Genomic DNA, 15000 nt, shown 5'->3' on the forward strand with positions numbered 1-15000 from the left:
CCTGGAATCTTAAGCCGTAGATCTCACAGAGTTAAATAATCTGAAGAGGAATGTGTGCAATACTGAATAGCTGGAACACAGAGGGGCTAATGCTTTATTAGAGGGCAGGGTGTGATTTCATGTATCGGGGGGGGGGGGGGGGGGGAAACAAGTGCTTATCTTTGGGGTCTGTAGCCATTCTGTTATCACTGACACCCTGCTGTGATGCTGCTGTAGCCGAAGGGGGACAATACACCCTTTTTTTGTGTCACTCTTGTTAAGAGCTTTCCCTCTTTCATCCACTCAATCTCCCTCCTTCTCTTTCTGGTGTTCTGTCCCCTGCCCTGTGCGGGGCTCGCCCTGTCCCCCCCGCCCTGGTGGCGGGGCTCGCTTTGTCCCCCCGCCCTGGTGGCGGGGCTCGCTTTGTCCCCCCGTCCTGGTGGCGGGGCTCGCTTTGTCCCCCCGCCCTGGTGGCGGGGCTCGCTTTGTCCCCCCGCCCTGGTGGCGGGGCTCGCTTTGTGCCCCCGCCCTGGTGGCGGGGCTCGCTTTGTCCCCTGCCCTGGTGGCGGGGCTCGCTCTGTCCCCCGCCCTGGTGGCGGGGCCCGCTCTGTCCCCCCCGCCCTGGTGGCGGGGCCCGCTCTGTCTGCATTTTTACAGCTGGAACAACTCCTTTTCAAACGCACTAGTTCTGGGTTTTTTTTCCAGGCAGAAGTCGCTCCCTGCCAAACGCTGATAAAATCCTATGTGTGCATGGTCACATAGGATAACATGTTGGGGAGTTTACTGGCTGCAGAAAAAAAAAAAGCCTGAAGCCAATAACAGCCACTGTAAAAACGTCCCGTGTGCATAAGGCCTTCTGCTGTCTGGCGGTGCTCTCTGTGGCGCTGCCCTTTGTGGCACTGCCCTCTTCCCTCTGCAGCGCTACCCTCTGCTCTGTTGCTCTGCCCTCTTTCCTCTGCTCTCTGTGGCTCTTCCCTCTGTGGCGCTGCCCTCTACCCTCTGTGGCGCTGCCCTCTACCCTCTGTGGCGCTGCCCTCTACCCTCTGTGGCGCTGCCCTCTTCCCTCTGTGGCGCTGCCCTCTACCCGCTCTTCCTCGTTCTCTCTTCTGTGCTCTGTGTCTTCTACTCTCTCATTGTGAACTATTTTTAAAGTGTAAGTTTATAAAAAATATAATATATTTTTCCCAGAATAATCGTGCTGCTGCCTTGACTACTAAGAGCCTGCCCACTCATAGAGAAAGGGCTCATGGGAGATGTAGTTCTGGGTACACGCCTATGGTAATAATAGCTGACCACCCAGCAGCTGCCTTTGCTCGTATTTTATCAGCTCAGTGATGTCACAGCGGACAATAAAATCCAGTGGTGAATATGCCTGGTGGATATTTTTTAGCATTTCCTAGCAGACAAAATTCTGCCAGCCTGATTTTCTCAAAGCGAGGCCGGCTCCAAGTCTGGATTGATGGCATGGGATGGCCGAGTCCTGGCATTTGTAAAAGGGAGGGGTGTGTGTGGATGACAGGACATTGATTTTATTATATGAGATAAGGGTGGAGGTGACCTTATATTATTGGATCTGTTACTCCTTTGTGTGGATTTCCTCTCCCCAGACAACACGGCTGTTTTATAAGATGGACTTCCTTTTGGCTCCTCCGGCTCTCCTCTGATTGCTGCTAATGACTTTGTAGGAAGTAGATAGTGGTCTCTGTGAATGGGGAACCTCCTGGTCTATAGTGTGGCACGCTGAGATGCCAAGGTGTAATGGTGCCAGTCTCAGGGCTGCGTGGATTTCAGTAGAAGCTGCTGGAAGAGCCGGAGGTCGGCCGCCTCCTTGACAAGGTTACCAAGTCACATTCCAGGCGCCGATCCATGGAGCCGAGGCACGCAGGGTTCTGTTAATGTTAAAAGATTACTCCTTGGCTGATTAGTTGTGGCATTGCTATACAGCGATTTTCTTTCTGCAGCTTTTGTGGGAGGCTGGCATTCCTCGCATTATTTAAGGATATAATGAGAAGTGTGTGAGGAATACTTAGCAGGTGCTTTGTGCATTAGTCCGTTCGTTTTTTAAAGTGGATAGATTTTCTTTTTTATTGTTATTTAACCACTTGAGCTCCGGAAGGTTTTACCCCTTTCATGACCAGGCCTTTTTTTTTTTTTTTGCTATTCAGAACTGCGTTACTTTAACTGACAATTGCGCAGTCATGCAACACCAGGGTGGATAAAAATCGATGATTTTTTAAAAAAACTAAAACATATCTAATTTTTCTCTTTGATTTAAAAAAAAAAGTTTTCCATTTAAGATACATTAATAATTTAGTTTATTCAGCATGAAATGGAGCTTTATGAAGCATGAGGCTGTATATTCTGCAATACAGTAATACCTTGGATTACAAGCATAATTCGTTCCAGAAGCATGCTTGTAATCCAAAGCACTCGTATATCAAAGAGAGTTTCTCCATAACGAATAATGGAAACTCAGATGATTTCCACAGCCACTGCTGGTGTATGCTGTACTGTATGTGGCCAGAGGTGCGGGGGCGCTGGTGTAGGCAGTAATGTATGTGGCCGGGTGCGCTGGCGTGTGCAGTACTGTATGTGGCCAGAGGTGAGGGGGCACTGGCGTGTGCAGTACTGTATGTGGCCAGAGTTGCAGGGGCACTGGCGCGTGCAGTACTGTATGTGGCCAGAGGTGCGGGGGGCGCTGGTGTAAGCAGTACTGTATGTGGCCAGAGGTGCGGGGGCACTGGTGTATGCAGTACTGTATGTGGCCAGAGGTGCGGGAGCACTGGTGTATGCAGTACTGTATGTGGCCAGACGTGCGGGGGCGCTGGTGTACGGTATGTGGCCAGACGTGTGGAGGCGCTGGTGTATGCAGTACTGTATGTGGCCAGAGGTGCGGGGGCGCTGGTGTACGGTATGTGGCCAGAGGTGTGGGGGCGCTGGTGTATGCAGTACTGTATGTGGCCAGAGGTGCGGGGGCGCTGGTGTTTGCAGTACTGTATGTGGCCAGAGGTGCGGGGGCGCTGGTGTATGCAGTACTGTATGTGGCCAGAGGTGCGGGGGCGCTGGTGTATGCAGTACTGTATGTGGCCAGAGGTGCGGGGGCGCTGGTGTATGCAGTACTGTATGTGGCCAGAGGTGCGGGGGCGCTGGTGTACGGTATGTGGCCAGAGGTGCTATTTTTAGACCTGCTTTAGCGGCGGTATTCAGCCACTAGTGGGGCAGTTTTCCCCCCCTGCTAGTGGCCGAGAAAGGGTTAAAACCACCAGCGGCGCTTTGCCGGCGGTATAGCCCCGCTGCCCCATTCATTTCAATGGGCAGGAGCGGTATACACACCGCTCCAAAGATGCTGCTAGCAGGACTTTTTTTAGCGTCCTGCCAGCGCACCGCTCCTCGGGGCTTTCACACCGGAGTGTGAGGAGCGGCTCTTTCAGGGCGCTTTGCAGGCTCTATTTTTAGCACCTGCAAAACGCCCCAGTGTGAAAGGGGTCTTAGTGCTCTGGATTGAGACAAGTACACACTATGGAGCAGCGGTTATCAACCTGGGGGGTCGATTGCAGATTTTCCAGGGGGTCGCGAATGCTGGCCGAGACAGACCCGAAGTTACTGTGTTACGCCGGTGTCTGTCCGCCTCGGCCAGCGAGATGTCGCTTCTGGGAGAGGAGAGACCGCACGGAAGTGACGTTCCGTCAGCGCCATCTTGGCACTCTCGTCCGCAGTGAGGCTACACTTAGAAGTCGGCAAGCGGACATCTTTTTACACCCACCGAAGTCCGCTTGCTGAGGACAAGTCTACCAAGATGACGGCGACAAAACGAAACACAGACGGCTTGCTGATTCTGACGGAACACCAGTGATTTGGTAAGTCAGAGATAGCATTTTTGCCCATCAAGCGCCGCCACTGTGCCCCTCAATTCTCGCCTTTGTGCCCGTCAAACGCAGCCACTGTGCCCGTCAAACGCAGCCACTGTGCCCGTCAAACGCAGCCACTGTGCCCGTCAAACGCAGCCACTGTGCCCGTCAAACGCAGCCACTGTGCCCGTCAAACGCTGCCACTGTGCCCGTCAAACGCTGCCACTGTGCCCGTCAAACGCTGCCACTGTGCCCGTCAAACGCAGCCACTGTGCCCGTCAAACGCAGCCACTGTGCCCGTCAAACGCAGCCACTGTGCCCGTCAAACGCAGCCACTGTGCCCGTCAAACGCAGCCACTGTGCCCGTCAAACGCAGCCACTGTGCCCGTCAAACGCAGCCACTGTGCCCGTCAAACGCAGCCACTGTGCCCGTCACAAGCCGCCACTGTGCCCGTCACAAGCCGCCACTGTGCCCGTCAAACGCTGCCACTGTGCCCGTCAAACGCAGCCACTGTGCCCGTCAAACGCAGCCACTGTGCCCGTCAAACGCAGCCACTGTGCCCGTCAAACGCAGCCACTGTGCCCGTCAAACGCAGCCACTGTGCCCGTCAAACGCAGCCACTGTGCCCGTCAAACGCTGCCACTGTGCCCGTCAAACGCAGCCACTGTGCCCGTCAAACGCAGCCACTGTGCCCGTCAAACGCAGCCACTGTGCCCGTCAAACGCAGCCACTGTGCCCGTCAAACGCAGCCACTGTGCCCGTCAAACGCTGCCACTGTGCCCGTCAAACGCTGCCACTGTGCCCGTCAAACGCTGCCACTGTGCCCGTCAAACGCTGCCACTGTGCCCGTCAAACGCTGCCACTGTGCCCGTCAAACGCTGCCACTGTGCCCGTCACACGCTGCCACTGTGCCCGTCACACGCTGCCACTGTGCCCGTCACACGCCGCCACTGTGCCCGTCACACGCCGCCACTGTGCCCGTCACACGCCGCCACTGTGCCCGTCACACGCCGCCACTGTGCCCGTCACAAGCCGCCACTGTGCCCGTCACAAGCCGCCACTGTGCCCGTCACAAGCCGCCACTGTGCCCGTCACAAGCCGCCACTGTGCCCGTCACAAGCCGCCACTGTGCCCGTCACAAGCCGCCACTGTGCCCGTCACAAGCCGCCACTGTGCCCGTCACAAGCCGCCACTGTGCCCGTCACAAGCCGCCACTGTGCCCGTCACAAGCCGCCACTGTGCCCGTCACAAGCCGCCACTGTGCCCGTCACACGCCGCCACTGTGCCCGTCACACGCCGCCACTGTACCATATCAAATGCTGCCCCCGTGCCATATCAATGCTCCCTCTATGACCCGCCGCCCGCCCGGCACTTACCCTGCCTCTCGGTGGGTTTTATTCATTTGTAACTTATATGTTAAATATTTTGGGCTGTATATTACAGATTGTTTTTGTGATTAATCACTACGCTTTAAGATGTTAAATTTGTAGGAATGAAAATACATCCTGCTTATCAGATATTTATATTTCGATTCATAACAGTCGCAAAATTACAGCAATGAAATGACCAACGAAAATAATTTTACTGTTAGGGGTCCCCACAACTTGGGAAATTGTACCAAGGGGTCCCGGCACTAGATAGGTTGAGAAGCACTGCTATAGAGGGATATGCAATTAGCGGACCTCCAGCTGTTTGCAGAACTTCAAGTCCCATCATGTGCTTTGTTCAGATTTCATATTCTGTGTTTTCAGAGTCTGCCATAGGCAGCAGTGAGGAGCGCTTTGTTTTTACCGTCCTGCATGTCTCTCCTTCTCACTGCAGTAAACAGTCCGGGGGGAGTCCATATTTAGTGCTGTAGATGGTCTGGACAGTCCTGGTTATTTGCTCCGCTCTGATCACATTACAGCAGTGACAGTACAGAGACTGCCGACTTTCCCGGCCACCGACTGAAATATACATGACTGTCTTTGTGAGGACTCGGCCCTCATTATTCCATTCTGCACCCGCTCTCCACAATACAGTATACAGGTCGCCGACCCGCTGGATCGAATGGCGGGGCAGAGGAATGAAAAGCTCTCAGATAAGATTTCATGGTTGCATTGGATTAAAAGGTTGCTTTTGTGTTGTAAAAAATTTATTTATTTTTTTTTTTTTGGTTAGAATACAGAAGAAATTTAAAAGCGCATTTTTATTTTTAATTTTTTAAAGTGATTCTAAGGGCTGAAAGCTTTTTTTACCTTAAAGTGATTGTAAAGCTAAAATAAAAAGATAAAAATAACAGACCTGTCATACTGTGCAATATATTGACTGCATACAGTGATGTCCCCAACCTCCTTTGTCTTTTTCTTTTTTCAACCAGGCTAACTATATAATGAACGATGTGTATGGATATTAGTGACCTTGGATTGGAAGCTCCTAGAGGGCAGGGACTGATGTGAATGTGCAATATATATGTAAAGCGCTGCGTACATTGACAACGCTATATAAGTACCTGTAATGAATAAAACAAATACATTGTACTGTCCCCCCCCCCCCCCCCTCTACATTGTAAAGCGCTGCGCAAACTGTTGTCGTTTTATATAAATCCTGTATTATTATAATAATAATAGACATGGATGATCGAGTTTGGGGTGGAGGAACTTGACTGGCCTGCACAGAGTCCTGACACGTTTGGGATGAATTGGAGCGGAGACTGCGAGCCAGGCCTTCTCGTCCAACATCAGTGCCTGACCTCACAAACATTCCCATAGACACCCTCCTAAACCTTGTGGACGGCCTTCCCAGAAGAGATGAAGCTGTTATAGCTGCAAAGGGAGGGCCAACTCAATATTGAACCCTACGGACTAAGACTGGGATGTCATTAAAGTTCATGTGTGTGTAAAGGCAGGTGTCCCAATACTTTTGATAATATAGTGTATGTACAAATAAAATAAATATTGACCACAAACCTGGCTCTGCCAACTTGCCTGGCAGGGTTGTGTTCTGATGTGATGCACAGATCATAGTATATATATATATATATATATATATATAATGTTGAAAGTATTGTCTTTAACCGCTTCCCGCCTGCCGGCCATCAAATGACAGCTGGACGGCGCTGCTCTTGCTCTGGGTGGACATCATATGACGTCCTCCCAGAACAACCACTCTCAAGAGCCTGGAGGGGGCGCACATCACGGCGATCGGTGGTGCAGTGTGTCAGACACACGGCTACACCAATCTCGGTAAAGAGCCTCCGACGGAGGTTTTTTTACCACGTGATCAGCCGTGTCCAATCAGGGCTGATTACGATGTAAACAGGAAGAGACCTTGATCGGCTTTTCCTCACTCTGACAGACGCGAGTAGAGGAGAGCCGATCGACTGCTCTACTGTCAGGGGGGGTCTGTGCTGATTGTTTATCAGCCCAGCCCCCGCTCGGTTGCCCACCCAGGACCATAGGAATTGCCACCATACTGGACCACCAGGTATGCCACCCTAGACCACCAGGGAAATGCTAATCGGTGCCCAGGCAGCTGCCAATCAGTGCCCATCCCCAATGCCTTCCAGTGCCATCAGTGATGCCTAACAATGCCACCTAGCAGTGCCGCCTATCAGTGCCACCCATAAGTACCCATCAGTGCAGCCTTTAAGTACCGCCTATCAATGCCCATCAGTGCTTCATATCAGTGCCACCCATCAGTGCCCATCATTGGTGCCGCCTTATCAGTGCCCATCGGTGAAGGAGAAAACTTACTTATTTACATTTTGAATGTGAAGTTCAAATTTTTTTTTTTTTTTTTTTTTTTTTTTTTATTTGTTTAGCAAAAAAAAATAATCGCAGAGGTGATCAAATACCACCAAAAGAAAGCTCTATTTGTGGGAAAAAAAATATGATAAAAATTCTGCTTTGGGTACAGCGTGGCATGACCGCGCAATTGTCATTTAAACAGCGACGAAAGCTGAAAATTGGCCTGGGCAGGAAGGGGGTGTAAGTGCCCGGTATTGAGGTGGTTAAAATGACAGGTGGGGGGGGGGAAGTGAGTATTTGTGTCCTTAGATAAGTCTGAGTGTTTGGGGGCCAACTCTGTATTCATCAAGTGGAGGCGGTTTTGTCATTTCCAAACTGGGGCAGTCGGTGTTTCTCTGTTTGGATGTCCAGTTGGTACTAACCTGGTAGAATAATCGGGAGGGGGCGCATTAAAGTTTTCAGATCCTTATTGTTTGTGTGCTGCAAGCTTACTTATCTGTGTCTCTCTTTTTACAGAGGATGCCGGCCCCTATCAGACTGCGGGAGCTGATCCGCACCATCCGGACGGCACGCACACAGGCCGAAGAACGGGAGATGATCCAGAAAGAGTGCGCAGCCATCCGCTCGTCATTCCGCGAGGAAGATAACACATATCGCTGCCGCAATGTGGCTAAGCTGCTGTATATGCACATGCTGGGATACCCTGCTCACTTTGGGCAGGTAAGTGCCATCTCACCATAGAGTAGAGCTCCTCTTCAGTGTTGGGGAACGATTGCACTCCACACTGATTCAAACTCTCTGTATTTCCTCATTGCTGATAGGCTGAGGCAGGATAAGTTCACCTTTACAGAAGAATAATAAATGCATAAAGTTTTGCAGAACAAAAAAAGTGTATTTATTATTTTTTTATCTGCAGGAGTCGGGAAATCATTGCACCCAGTGGTCAGCAGATCATCACAGGTGCAATGTAGGCTCCTGCAGACATGTCCTCCGGCTTTCAGCTCCGTACCTCCTGTATGGGTTTTCTGCTTGAAAGCCAGAAGACTTGTCAGCGAACGATGCGAGCGCTCAACAGCGCCCCCCCACAGCCTATTGAAACTACAAGTCTGTCTGCCGTGGTGGAAGATGGTACTTGTAGTTTATTCATTTACAGGAATCTGTGAATGAATGACGCAGGTGTGTGGGTGGAGCTTCACACAGCCGCGCTGTTTTTAAAAAGTGACAGCGGGTGTGGTGAGAGGAACCCCCACCTACTGTCACAGGGAGGGGGGGAGAGGGGGCAGGAGCTGGTGGAACATGTTACTTGTTCCACCCTAAATACTGGTGAAACATGTTACATGTTCCAGAGGTTAACTTGGCCTTTAAAAGAAAAGTATAGAGTGAAATAAAATAAATCTATATACTCGCTGCTTCTAAGACTGAGAACTAAGCGATCAAAGATCGCTCAGCTCTTATGCCCTGTACACACGATAGTATTTTGCCAACAACAAAATCCGTGTTTTTTTCCGACGGATGTTGGCTCAAACTTGTCTTGCATACGTCAAGAACGCGGTGACGTCCAACACGAACGACGAGCCGAGAAAAATGAAGTTCAATAGCCAGTGCGGCTCTTCTGCTTGATTCCGAGCATGCGTGGAACTTTGTGTGTCGAAATTGTGTACACACGCTCGGAATTTCCAACAACGGATTTTGTTGTCGGAAAATTTGAGAACCAGCTCTCAAATTTTGTGACGGAAATTCCGATGGAAAATGTCCGATGGAGCCTACACACGGTCGGAATTTCCTACAACAAGCTCCTACAAACATCCGACCGTGTGTACTGGACATAAGTCTTCAGTGAGCAGAGAGCTGGTGACTGTCAGTTAGAGCTGCACGATTCTGGCTAAAATGAGAATCACGATTTTTTCACTTAGCAGATAGATCACGATTCTCTCAAGATTCTCGCGGCGTAACATCATCTTTCACATTAAAACGAAAAAAAAAATTGGGCTAACTTTACTGTTTCGTTTCTTTTTTTTTTTTTATTCATTGAAGTGTATTTTTTCCCAAAAAATTGCATTTGAAAGACCGCTGGGCAAATACAGTGTGACATAAAATATTGCAGCAATTGCCATTTTATTCCCTAGGGTCTCTGCTAAAATATATATATAATGTTTGGGGGTTCCAAGTAATTTTCTAGCAAAAAATACTGATTTTAACTTAAAGCGGAGTTCCACACAAAAATGGAACTTACGCTTTTCGGAACCCTCCCCCTCTCCGATGTCACATTTGGCACCTTTCAGGGGGGTGCAGATACCTGTCTAAGACAGGTATTTGCACCCACTTCCAGCATAGACTCCCATGGGAGTCTATGCCTCTTCCTGTCCCTCCGCGCTGTCTCCTGGGAAACACACAGGTCCCAGGAGATAGCGGGGACCAGCTACGACGCGCAGCGCGACTTGCGAATGCGCAGTAGGGAACCGGGAAGTGAAGCCGCAACGCTTCACTTCCTGATTCCCTCACCTAGGATGGCGGCGGCAGCTGCCGAGAGTAGAGCGATTTATCGGCGTCGGCTGCCGACATCGCTGGACCCTGGGACAGGTAAGTGGCCATGTATTAAAAGTCAGCAGCTGCAGTATTTGTAGCTGCTGGCTTTTAATATTTTTTTTTTTGGGTGGACTCCCTCTTTAAGAAAGAATTGTCAGAAAAAGATTTAGACTTTAAGTGGTTAAACTTCCTGCATTTACACTTGTTGAAAACTTGGCAGACTGCCTGACTTATTTATTTACACAGAAGTTCTTTCCCTTTGATCTAAGAAGGAAGCTTAGTTACAATGTATCAAGTTAAAGACTTGGCAGACTGCTGGATGCTTTCTTTTGAAAGCTGAGTGAGCAGATAGGCTCTCCACTCCACAAGAATGGGCAACCTCTGCAGGAGAGATGTCAGGGGAGGTGAATCGAGATCACAATTTTTTTAACGATTAATTGTGCAGCTCTACTGTCAGTCACCAGCTCTCTGCTCTGCCCCTCCAGCGCTCACTGGAATGCTGGGCTGTGGAGGGTGTGGGAGCAGCTTGCATCAGGCTCTCAGAGGCTGAGCCAGCTGCCAGTCCAGGCACTCCTTGACTTTAATATCAGGGATCTTTACACAGCCTGGACTGTCTGAGTGACATCAGTTGATGGGGGGGGGGGGGGGGGGGGGCTTCAGCCCACTGTCTGCTGAAAACGGGTCACAGGAGTGCAGAACGAGCTACACTTCTGTGATCCATAGAAGTAAAGCCAAAAAAAAAGCCATACTTCTCCTTTTTTAAAGTAACTTTACCAATGAACAAAAAATGCAATATGTTGCATCTTGAAATCCTTAGATGTGGTGGCTGCATTAGTTTTCATAAATACTGTTGATCTTGCCGGAAATGTCGTGTCCTTGTCACTTTTTTGTGAGCCGCACTAAAGAATAACTTCCTTCCTAGCCATCTTCTGTAAGATATCCATTGCCCTGGTGAGCATCGGGACACTAATTCAGTGCTAAGGTGTCATGTCCGTTGTGCTCCAGTGTTTATGTGTTAACAAGGAGTATTCTGATATACGGTGATCAGGGTAAGATTAGCGTGACCTGAAAATATTGATTTTTTTTTTTTTTTTTTTTCTTCTTTGCAGCTGGAGTGCCTGAAACTAATCGCCTCTCAGAAATTCACAGACAAGAGGATTGGCTACCTTGGTGCGATGCTGCTACTGGATGAGAGACAAGATGTCCACCTGCTAATGACTAACTGTATAAAGAAGTAAGAGCCATGGGATTGCCCAAGTCTGATATCACTGCGGAAACAACTAGAACACTAGGGGGCGCTGATAAAAGTATAAACAGAAAAAGGTGTTTCTCCTGCGCTCGTGCAGGAGCTATTAATGTAGAATAGTAGTCATTTCGAATGGTTAGTAGTACAGGACGATCGTGCGTGTCCCGCTGCCTAAACTGACCAGGGGTGGTGCGAAGGAGGCTGAGTGGAAATATGGGGATGGAAGGCGCGTGATCTAACGCAGGAATCAAAGTGATAAAGTTTATTCATAAACAAAATAGATGAGTACAGAAGAAATTACTACGAATTCATACAAACTAGGCTACAAGATATACATTAAAAACTAGTTATGCCCATACAAGGGCAAATGGTCAAAGTATGCAAACGCGTTTCAAGGTGTTCCCTCTTCACTACGGGATACATCTCCTAATCAGCCATCCCTCTCCATGTATATCTACCACATCCTAAAAGACTTTTTTTTACTTTCCAAGGCTCTGATGAAGAGGGAACACCTCGAAACGCGTTAGTCTACCTTGATCATTTTGCCCTTGTATGGGCATAACTAATTTTTAGGCGGGTGTCGGCGGACATTGATGTATGTGATCCGCCACACAGGTGCTGCTCTGTAGCAGTAAAACTGCTATAGGATGGACCTAAACTGGTTGGTTAAAGGCACTTGATAGGTGGGTAATGTTAAATATAGGTCCGCTTTAATTTGGATCATAGGTGAATTTTCTAGCCTTGTGTTGGTATTTGTGCTCATTTGCTGCCTCTTTCCCCCCCCTAGTGACCTGAATCATAGCACTCAGTACGTTCAAGGCCTGGCGCTGTGTACACTGGGCTGCATGGGATCGGCAGAGATGTGTAGAGACCTGGCAGGGGAGGTGGAGAAGCTCCTTAAAACATCGAATTCTTATCTTCGGAAGAAGGTAAAGCCCTCTTGGCGTAGCATCAGTGCTGCCATGCAAAGTTTTTACCTTTTTTACTTCAAGTGGTTGTAAACCCTTCCATATATCCAGTTTAGTGACTGGCCTCAGGTGATACACAGAGATGAAACAAACCCTCTTATATAGGTTGTACCTGTTTGTCTGCAGTCTTCTTTACATGCATTCAAAGTGACTGGCCTCAGGCCTCAGGTGATGGGGCGCCCCCCCCCCCCCCCCCCCCCCCCCCGGCGCCTCTTAGACCCAAAGCACACTATTAGATTTTCTGCAGATTTTTGTCTTCACATTTACCAAAACCATATAATATGAGGTCAAACCTTAAGCGTTTCAATTTGTATGCAATCAGGCCGGCCCTTGCACTACAGTGGTTTTGGTAAATCCGAAGACAAAAATCTGCAGAAAATCTAATAGTGTGTATGGAGCCTAACACTGAGAACCGAGCGATCGAACACCGCCGATCGCACAGTTCTCACAGCTCCACGAGCAGCGAGCTGGTGACTGTCAGTCAGCAGCTCTCTGCTCTTCCCCCCCCACCCCCTCCATGCTCACTGGAGCAATGGGTTGTGGAGGGAGCGGCCGGCTCAGGCTCTCAGTTGCTTGCTGTGAGGCTGAGCTGGGTGCCAGTCCAGGCATGTGGGCAGATCCCGACTCAATTGTCGCAATTTTACCTGAGCCTGGACCGGCTCTGTGACATCAGCTGACAGCGGGCTTCTGGTCCAGAACGGACTGCACTTCTGTGATCCACAGCGGGGCAGCCAAACGAGCTTAGGCTGTACCTCTCCTTTTTAAAGTGCAGAACTTAGAAGGCTTGTCTGAGCTGTCAGAAAAAAAGGGGTTTGAGAGCTCTGAGCTGATTTGGAGGGAAGGAACACCACCAAACCCCCCCCCCCCCCCCTTCACAGAGCACAGAGGACCAGAGCTGAGGCTGTCCATCTGCTGGAGCTCCCTCCTGTCACCATTTAGAAGGCCTGTCTGAGCTGTCAGGAAAAAGGGGGTGGAGAGCTGAAAATTCACTCGGAGCTCTGACCTGATTGGAGGGAAGGAACACCAACAACCCCCCCCCCCCCCTTCACAGAGCACAGAGGACCAGAGCTGAGGCTGTCAATCTGCTGGAGCTCCCTCCCGTCACCATTTATCTCTTGGTGTCAGGAAAACTTGTCAGAAATGACTCGTGCTGATAGCAGAGGAAGGAGGCAGCAGACAGAAATGACACTTAGTGCTCTGGATCAAAACAAGTACACACTATAGAGGGATATGCTTTGTTCATATTTCATGTCTGAGGTTTACAACCACTTTTAAGTACACCTGTTACTGTTAATAGAATTATAAATGCTGCCAATACTGGTGTCTCGTTTTGTAAAAATTTTGCTCACTTACGAGTTTGCTTGTGATTCAGTTTCAGTACTTTTCTGGGCCCACAGGCCTGAATCAGAGATAGAGAGAAGGAATTCGGAGACTCATTTATAGCATGCTTGTTTTAGGGGGTCTGTGTTTTCATAAGTATTGCAGCCAGACACAGCCAAGCAACTGTCACTTTCAGATAAAAAATCATCTGTACAAAACTGTCTGTTTGTCAAGGCGGCACTGTGCGCTGTTCACGTCATCCGAAAGGTCCCAGAACTCATGGAAATGTTTTTACCCGCAACAAAGAACCTGCTTAACGAGAAGAACCACGGTGAGCTTGATTTGTTTTTTTCTTTTCTGTCTTGATGTATTTTGAGGCTCCTTATGTCTTATAAAGGGTTTGTGTTGATCTTGTTTTCTTTTGGCAGGCGTGCTGCACACGTCCGTCGTGCTACTGACAGAGATGTGTGAGCGGAGCCCCGACATGCTACTGCATTTTAGAAAGGTAGGGATCACACCGTTCCTCCCCCGCGCTCCCACATCCTCTCACTCATTTCTCTTCGAAAAGACTTCTTGTTTTTTTTGTGCTTTAAAATTTGAACACAAGTGTCTTCTGTTGTAAAAGATTTGATTGGCTGCTCCTTTCCACCAGTCTGGTTTCTCTTACTTTCTTCTAAGTTGTCTCCTGAATCAGGTGGAAGTTGGGCCTTTCAGAGTCCTTCTGTTGTGTGCATTATAGAGCTGCCCTTTTCTTAGTTACGTCCCCTCCCTTTTTTTTTTTCTCACCAAAGGGTCCCCCATGCAAGTCAACTTCGCACACTTGTAGGGGAGACTCTTCAGTACCTATGGTGCAAATTTGGAGCCCCGGACACCTAAGGCTGACCGGTACCGACTCCCCAAAGACGGTACCCCTAGGACACTGAATTTTAACATTGGCGCCTATGGGAAAACTGGCCAGCTTGGGGACGCGATTGCTCCCCCGCCTTGATCACATGGGCATACTACACTATTCACCTGTATGCCCGCATGGTGATGCACAGGTCATCCCTATGCAGGCAGTGCCATTCATGTCAGTTGGGTGCAGGGGCTGCATGGGCACCGCCGCTGTTCCCAATGTATGTTTCAGAAAATGAACAGCGCGATCACCTATACCACAGGTCTCCAAACTTTCTAAACAAAGCGGACAGTTTACTGTCCTAAAGACTTTAGGGGGGCCGGACTGTGGCCATTGGGAGTAGACATTGTTTCGGCATGCCCCATCGTTGGTATCAGTGGGAGGAATAGTGCCTCGTCATTGATCTCAGTAGGAGGAATAGTGCCCCCATCATTGATCTCAGTGGGAGGAATAGTGCCCCATCATTGATCTCAGTGGGAGGAATAGTGC

The 15000-nt window shown here is 49.5% G+C and overlaps 1 protein-coding gene across 2 annotated transcripts in view; it reads left to right on the forward strand.

The window, feature by feature from the left end:
* Positions 1-15000, forward strand: part of AP1G1 (adaptor related protein complex 1 subunit gamma 1) — an 80315-nt gene that overhangs the window by 23100 nt on the left and 42215 nt on the right. For both annotated transcript variants that reach the window (XM_073605882.1, XM_073605883.1), the window contains exons 2-6: positions 8073-8276; positions 11192-11316; positions 12116-12257; positions 13851-13947; positions 14045-14121. In XM_073605882.1, coding sequence (XP_073461983.1) covers positions 8073-8276; positions 11192-11316; positions 12116-12257; positions 13851-13947; positions 14045-14121 — 645 coding nt within the window. The remainder of the gene's footprint in view (positions 1-8072; positions 8277-11191; positions 11317-12115; positions 12258-13850; positions 13948-14044; positions 14122-15000) is intronic.

The sequence above is a fragment of the Aquarana catesbeiana genome, linkage group LG11 (genome assembly GCF_042186555.1).
Source record: "Aquarana catesbeiana isolate 2022-GZ linkage group LG11, ASM4218655v1, whole genome shotgun sequence".
Classification (NCBI taxonomy): domain Eukaryota; kingdom Metazoa; phylum Chordata; class Amphibia; order Anura; family Ranidae; genus Aquarana; species Aquarana catesbeiana.